Source organism: Orycteropus afer, unplaced genomic scaffold, assembly GCF_000298275.1.
Source record: "Orycteropus afer afer isolate SDZICR_OR568_19922 unplaced genomic scaffold, OryAfe1.0 scaffold00208, whole genome shotgun sequence".
Lineage (NCBI taxonomy): Eukaryota > Metazoa > Chordata > Mammalia > Tubulidentata > Orycteropodidae > Orycteropus > Orycteropus afer.
The window spans coordinates 1475216-1483422 of record NW_006921795.1 but is presented as its reverse complement, the minus strand read 5'-3'; the positions used below and the strand labels follow the sequence as shown (position 1 = coordinate 1483422).

General features: G+C 42.4%; 1 protein-coding gene across 1 annotated transcript in view; it reads left to right on the top strand.

Annotated features, from left to right (window-relative positions):
• The first annotated feature begins 723 nt into the window (after positions 1 to 723).
• NAA20 (N-alpha-acetyltransferase 20, NatB catalytic subunit) overlaps positions 724 to 8207 on the top strand; it is a 22014-nt gene continuing 14530 nt past the window's right edge. The window contains exons 1-3 of the mRNA XM_007948199.1: positions 724 to 776; positions 3710 to 3734; positions 7172 to 7262. Coding sequence (XP_007946390.1) covers positions 724 to 776; positions 3710 to 3734; positions 7172 to 7262 — 169 coding nt within the window. The remainder of the gene's footprint in view (positions 777 to 3709; positions 3735 to 7171; positions 7263 to 8207) is intronic.

Genomic DNA, 8207 nt, shown 5'->3' with positions numbered 1-8207 from the left:
GGCACCAGCCACCTGAGTTTTGACAAATACTGAAAGAGCCTCTTAAGAAAATTATCTGACTGCCGGGAACTCACAGGAAATATTTTTCTTAATTACCCATTGTCCTATCTAACTTTGGAAAAGTATTAGCTAATCCTGCATAGTGCCTAAGGCATCTGACTATTAACCAGAAGGCTGGCGGTTCAAACCCACGAGCCACTCCTCGGAAGGAAGACTGGGCAATCTACTTCCGTAGTGATACTGCTTTGGAAACCCAAGGAGTGATCGCTATGAGTCGGATCCGACTGGACGGCAGTGGGTTTTGAATCCTGCCTACCAGCCGTGCCTCTTTTTCCTTCAGTATGAGAACCCGACTGCAAGCGCTGAGCACAGTGGGCGTTTTTGGAGTCACTGAGACCCGGCCTATCCCTCGTTGGTGCATTTCCTAATTAAAACTCTTCTCTTGTCATTGAACTCTGATAGTGACTATTGGCTACGCCTCTCCAGGGCCGGACCCTGGCATTTTTCCGGTAATAGGGTTACCAATTTCCGAGAACACAGACCACCCCTTCATAAGAAGGGTTTGGCAATTCTGGGATTTCGCCACCAGGGGGCGCTGCGTCGCTGCTAGTGGTTGCCGGGCAACTTGCGGCCCGGAAGTAGTTCCCTGGCTCGCGGGCCGCCCGCACGACGACTTCCGGTGGGGCGGGGGCAAGAGGAGCCGACTTCCGCAGCAGCGGCGCGATGACCACGCTCCGAGCCTTCACCTGCGACGACCTGTTCCGCTTCAACAACATGTGAGTGAGGCGCCCCCGGAGTGGCCGCTCCTCGCTCGCCTGGCTTCTTCCGAGGCTTCTACGCGCCCCTCTGCGTCCAGAAATCGCGAGCGGATGGCCCGGGGCCTGGCGCGGCACGCGGACGTGGGGCTGAGGAAGGGGGGGCCGGTGCCTGGCTCTCCCGCTTCCTGGCCGTGACCACGAGCTGGTGGCCATCTGACAACTCCCGACGGTAGAGGGTCGCTTGTAGGAGTCGGAGCGACGTGGATACGTGCAGAGCTCTCGGATAGAGGCTAGAATTTTCTGCGCGCAGAACGTCGTTTGTGAATATGCCCATCGTGAGGCCAGTTGGCGGCACGGTTAGCTTGTATCTGAACGAAGTAACATTGTAGTCCTTGCACCCTACCGCGGAGGTTCCTCTCTTAGCGGTGGTCTGTATTTACACATTTAGTTACTGTAGCTTCGCATCACAGTGTAGATACCTTGTTTTCTGTTGGGAGGAGTGAGAGCAGTGGGCAGATGCTGAGCACGTCACTTAGGTTAAGAAAATACGAAAATTTCTGAACATTTAGACAAATTGGAAGAATTTTACTGTGAATGCCTGTAGACAAAATACTAGGATTCCACACTTAACGTTTTGCTACGTTGGCTTCATCACATACCTATCCCTTCACCTGTCAGTCCTGGACCCGCATTTAAAGACAGTAGACAGTATGTGGAAACTGAGGACTCAGGGGTTTACATAGCAGGTGTAAAGATGAACTTTGTATGGGGTCCCTGAAGGATGAATAAAATGTTGGCAAGTGAGGAGGCAGTTCTGGAGAGGGAGGTGTGGAGGTGAGAAATGGGAGGCATAGTCAAACCACAAAGGAGATCAACGTGGATATGACGGAAAGTTACTGTAAATGAGCAGTTAGAGAGAAACTGGTAGCTGGTAGAACTGGACTTTGGCTCCATTGTTGAGGAATTTAGATTTGATGCTGTGAGGAGAATAATCTGCTGGGCCTGTCCTCAAAGCAGCACAGCTAATGCTGGAGACTGGCACTGTTCTGAATCTCTCAAGTATAACCTATTTAGTCAATCTGAGGTAGGTGCTGTCATTATCCCCATTTTATGTCAGAGTAAATGTCAGAGTAAAACAAGGTACAGAGAGCTCGGATGAATTGTCCTAGATGATAGACCCCTGAGGTGGGAGTGGGTAAAGCAGGGAATACTGTCCAAAGACATTGGCTCTAGAGCTGTGGTTCTCAAAGCATGGGCCCAACCAGCAGCAGTAGCATCCTGGGGGATATCAGGCAATTAGTGGAGGTTTAACAGACCAGTGAGTCAACTGGGGGGCCTTGGCAATGTCCCAGTGATGACTACTGGATAAAGGCTTGGGGTTTAGGAAGGGCAGCTGGGGAAGTGACAGGTGCCTTGAAGCTCCAGGAATAAACAAGGCAGAGCCTCTTAGAGACCAAGGAAGGGACGACACTTTTATATAAAAACGAATGGAGTAGAAGGAAAATACACATGAACATTTATGATAAAACATTAGATTTTAAAGAGTCATTTGGCTTGTTAAAATGCCTCTTCCAAATATGCTAATTTACTTATAATTCTTTGATGAGGGCATTTTGGTAGAAAATTCTGAGAATCACTGGATTTGGGTGTTGCAGTAGGGTCTGAAAGATGCAGCAGTTGTAGAAACATTGTAATTAAAGTAACACATCTTTTATTTATTCTTGGAAAAATAATCCCATAGCTGTTATATGTCTATAATGGGGATACACACGCGAACAAAACTGACACAAATTGGTGCCTCCATCATAGAAGGGAAAACAAGTAAATATATATCATGTGGGATTTAATGTTAAATTATGTTGGGGATTATGTTTTAGAGAGAGTGTTCAGGAAAGATGCTACTGAAGACAGACCCAGGGGAAGTGAGGGAGTGAGTTATGTGAATACTGAGGGTAGAGTGGCTTCCTGGCAGAGTTCAGAGAGACTTGTTTCATATACAGGGAGAAGGCCAGTGGCTGGAGCAAGTGTGGGTGTGTAAAGATAATGAAATCAGTGTAACAGGAGCTGCATCAACTGGCCATCCTAGGGCACTGTGAGGACTGGGCTTCTCTGCCAAGTACACTTAAGACACCCAGCTGGAGAGGTCAGGTAGGCAGCTGGACATGTGAGTCTCAAGTTCAGGTCTGGAGTGAAGATAGAAATTTGGGGATCAACACTATATAGGAGGTATTTAAAACTACAAGGCTAGGAGGCAACAATGATAGAGTGAGTGTAGATAGAAAACAGAAGATCAAAAGATGATACCCCTAGGCACTCATGTGTTAGAGCTCAGAGACAGAGAAAAGCCAGTAAAGGAGACTGGCCTAGTGAGGTGGGAGGAAAACCAGGACTGGGGGTGTGGAAGACCCATGAAGAGAGCATTTTCAGTGAAAAGAGTGGCAAACTTTGAAGAGCTGCTGCTGGCTAAGTGTACCATAATTTTCCAGGAGAAGGGTACATTTTTTTCCAGGGGAGAGAATTGGAGAAGCAGGGTCCTAGGTAGTGAGAGGAGTAGGATCTACTCAGTAGAAGACTAATAGAGAGTGAAGCACTTCTCAGGGAAGGTCCAGAGACAGGGTAAGGAGGGGCTGCATGGTCAGGTGCTGTGGCATGCTGGTTTGTGACATACATGCCTGGTTGTTCCCATTAACAATTTACTGCCCTTTAGAAAATACAAGGTTTTGATACAGATTTAGTAACTATAAAGTAATTTATAAAGAAGCATTTAAATAAAAATATATAGATACCTCTGTAGTCAGTGTAACAGCTTATCTGGTCATTATTTAAACTGTCTTCCTTGGCCCTATAGTTGTGGATTTAGCATATATTGTCTTCCTTTTAGTTTTAATGGGACATTGAAACTTGTTTTTGTAAACATTGCTTACTATTGACATTTCTCTTATTTCTTTCAGTAACTTGGATCCACTTACAGAAACTGTATCCTTTCTTTAAAAAGTTAAAGGGAGACTTTCTAAGAATAAAGGAAATGGAGAAAACCAAAAGAAAAAATAATTTCTGACTTGAAAAACTTATAGGTCAGGAAATATCATAAACAATATTGAAAACAATTAAGAAAAACATTGGGAACAAGAGTATTCTTAAATCTGTTTGATAAATTGTTACTATAATGATCTCATACAGCATTCAACTCCTCAGCCTACCTTGCCGTTCAGTAGTGAGTATGGTTGCACAGAAAGACAGTGACTTCAACAGGATAGATTCTCTCTGCTGTAAACCATGTCTGGAGGTTTACAAGCCAGGGCAAGTGGTGGTTCCTTGAAGTCACTGGTGACTAGGTTCCTGGCAGATTAACCATTCCCAGGATGGCCTTTGTCTTCCTTTGCCAGATGGCTGCCAGCGCATAAGGCATCACATCCATGCTCCTGACTGCAGGATGAACAGAGGGGACGGAGGGAATATCCTTCCTTTTTAGGGGCAAAAAGGAATAAGGGAAGTACCACCCAGCACTTCTGTAACTCATTGACTAGTACCTGTATCATGCCACACCTGTTCAGGGATGTGCTCAGCTTAAAACTGAGGCTTGTTACTAAAGTGAAAAAAACGATCTTGGGTAACAAGTAGCAGTCTCTCATGCTCCCCAATAGACAATGGGGTAAGATGTGTGAAGTTAAGTGTACTCTAGGCTATGATGCACTAACAAACAACCTCCACATTTCAGCAGCTTAAAACACAAAGTTGGATTTTTAGGTTTTGCTCCATGTCCACTGAAGGTGGATAGAAGGGTTCTGTTAACTGATAATTTAACAAAAGAGGGCAGGCTAATAAGAGTTCATTCTCACCAGTCAAAAGACAGGAGAATTAAAACCAAAATTAGGTGCCATATTTACCTATCAAGTGATCAAGTATTAATAAAAATGACAAGACTCAATGCTGGTGAGGGTGAAAACATTCTCATAAATCACTAATAAGAGAATAAATTGCTACAATCTTTCTAGAAGGTACTTTGGCAATATATGTCATACTCTAATTCCATTTCTTGGAATCTGAAAGTAATCAGAAATGGCGGCAGTCACGTAAGGAGTTGGCAAACTATGGCCTGTTTTTGTAGTTTATTGGAACGTGGTCATGGTAATTTAACTCATGTACTGTCTGTGACTTTCACATGTTGAATAGTTTGACAGAGACCACATGTCCCACAAAGGCTAAAATACTTACTGTATAACCCTTCACAGAAAAAGTTTGTTGACCATGGAGTGGTATAATTATAAAAGTATTTATTACAGAAGAATTACTAAACATTTGGGATAATGTTCACATACAACAATAATAAATTACGTTGTATTCATAAAGGATTTAAAAAGGTTGAGGAAGTGGAAATGGCTCAGTGCTCATTCTCAGGGGACAGGGTATTTAATTTTCTTACTCATTCACAGGGTGGAATACTATACAGCAGTAAAAATAAACTACAGGTATTTAATTTTCTTACTCATTCACAGGGTGGAATACTATACAGCAGTAAAAATAAACTACAGGTCTAGGCAACAACATGGCTACATATTAGAAATGAAGTTGAGTGGAAAGAGGAAAAAAAAAAGTTTTCATTTGTATTTTAAAACTGATAATGTTCTCTCCATGTTTAAAGTTTTTTCCCTAAATTTTGTTGTTGTTGAAAATATACACAGCAAAATATGAATCCAACAGTTTCTGCATGTACAGCTTAGTGACACCAATTATATTCTTCCAGTTGTGCAACCATTCTCACCCTTCTTTTCTGAGTTGTTCCTCCTTCAACATAAACTCACTGCCCCCTAAAGTTTATATTCATCTTTGGAGCTGCTATTGTCTATCTGATCCCATATAGATCTTAACATTCAAGGTAGATCTTTTTTATTAAGTTAAACTGTTTGCTTGTAAGATGACTTCAGAGAATGTTTTTAGCTTAAGGTTTAAAGATTATCTCAGGGCAGTAGTTTCAGGGAAGAAAAGAGATTTTTGAAGAATTATGAAAAAAATGTCATTATGTAGTAAGGGGAAAATACCAGGATGCAAATCAACTTTTATAGCGTGCTTCTTTTGTTGTTGTTGTGTGCCATGAAGTTGGACCTGACTCATAGTGACCCCTCCTTGGGTTTTTGAGGCAGTATTCCTATGGAAGTAGATCTCCCAACCTTCCTTCCAAGGAGTGGCTGGTGGGTTTGAACCGCCAGCCTTCTGGTTAGCAGTCAAATGCCTTTGGCACTTTGCCACCAGTGTGCTTCTGTTGTTGTTGTTTGCCATCGAGTCGGCCCCGACTCATAGCGACCCCTCCTTGGGTTTCCGAGGCGGTATCACTACGGAAGTAGGATTGCCCAACCTTCCTTCCGAGGAGTGGCTGGTGGGTTTGAACCGCCAGCCTTCTGGTGAGCAGTCAAGTGCCTTAGGCACTGTGCTACCAGAGCTCCTATAACTTTGTGTGCTTCTAGTTACATCTAAATTTTACAGTAAAAGTCTTGTAATCTAGGTAGAATCATACTTGAAAGTAACCTGCCTGTTCCTGGTGGTGGACATGAAGAGAGGTGATTATGGTGTGTGTCAGTTATGCAGCATGTCAGTAGCTGATAGCAGGAAGATGGGCTGGCCTACCATGGTAAGGGTTATGTTTGAAGAGTAATAGTGATTGTCCTTCAGAGGACAGTTTGAAAAATTTAGCACTGAATAGGTTTTCCAGTATGTTTTTATGTATGATTGATTAATGGGGTCCCTTAATACAACTGCGTCCCCTACTTAAACTAAAAAGAAACATGTGTCAAAAAGAAACTGAGGGTTAAAGAGTTAAATAATGAACACATTATTCTTGCATTCTCTGTTCACATATTTTATTCCTTAAATGAGCTTTTATGTTTGCATTAAATGGAAAATTTGAATCAGTGGAGGGAGAAAACTGGTTAAGTTGCTTCTCGAAGTACTTAAAAGTTACTTCCACAGACATAGCTGAAGCCCAAGTAGAAATCAATCATTAGTTTTCGTTTGTAATTATGGAAACAAATGTATTGATCATCTCCTGTGTCAAGCACTAGGCACTATGGATAAAGTGAACAGGACAAAGATCTCACATTCTGATGGGGAGGAGATAGTGAACAGATAGAAATGTTAGGTGATGGTGAATGCTATATAGGTATTTAGAGGATGATCAGGAGTGAAATAGAACTTTGGAGCCCTGGCTCTCTGCGTTCTATGAAACGTTGCTGTCTCTATTTCCCATTTAAGGTTAAATGATCAGGGAATTTTTAAAAAGTCCTTGATAATCTAAACATTTAATGTAATTCTATGATTATAGAAATACATAGAACTGATGATAAAGCCACAAATAATAGACTCTGTAAAGGAAGCTTTTTACTATCCATTACTTCTCACACTCCTTAACATGACTCTAGTATGGGATTCCTTTTTACCTACAGTACCTCGCCCATTGGCCAGAGTATTTCATCGTTGCAGAGGCACCTGGTGGAGAGCTCATGGGGTATAGTAAGTATAATACCACTAGTGTACTTTTGGGGGTAGGTAGTTAAAGTTGTAATATATAGGTTTCATCCTGATTATTTTAGATTATAGACTTGGAATTTGTTTTTGTTACTTCATGCCACTCTAACAGAAATACCACAGGTGGATGGCTTTAACAAACAGGAATTTATTCTTTTACAGTTTTGGAGGCTAGAAGTCCAAGTTCAAAGTGCCAAGCTCTAGGGGCTGGGTGAAAGCCCCTTAATCTTGGGCTTCAGCTCTGCCTCTTGCTCCTGGCCACTGGAGCTAGAGGTGTCTCTTCACTCAGGCAGCTGCTGAGGCTGAGAAACCCAAGGTCGACAAATAAAATGGCACAATCCCAATATTACCACACAACATGGCAGGCCACTAGTTCAAGTCCAAATACAGTCCCAAGATAGATAGGAAACATGGCAGGCTGTCAAATGAAGGCTAAGCTACATGCAGGATTCAAGTGTGCCAAAGCTAGAGACTTATCTCAATGCTTCTCTGCCATGTCTGGCAAAACCGCACAGGTCATGAAATGAAGCAACATGAAAAGATTAATGGTTTTCTTTATTATTATTTAAAAGGAATGGGGCCCAGGCGGATACCCTGCATATTCTGTGAGAGCAACCCGATGCCTTTGTTCTACTTTATTTATGTTTGTACATGATTACATCATTAGTTTTGGAATCCATACAATCAGCTTATTTTCTTCAGAGCTAAAGTTTTACTCCTTTACATACTCAAGGACAACAGATGGTCATTAAAACAATCACAGAAGTTTCCTCAGGAATAAGGACTGTAAAACGATAAATGTTTACTAGGACACAGTGACCCAAAGTATGAAACATCCCAGTAAGATAAAAACATAGAGAATAGGAAGGCAGGGCAAGATGGCGGACTAGGCAGAAGGATTGCACAGACCCTCTTCAACAAAGAAAAGGG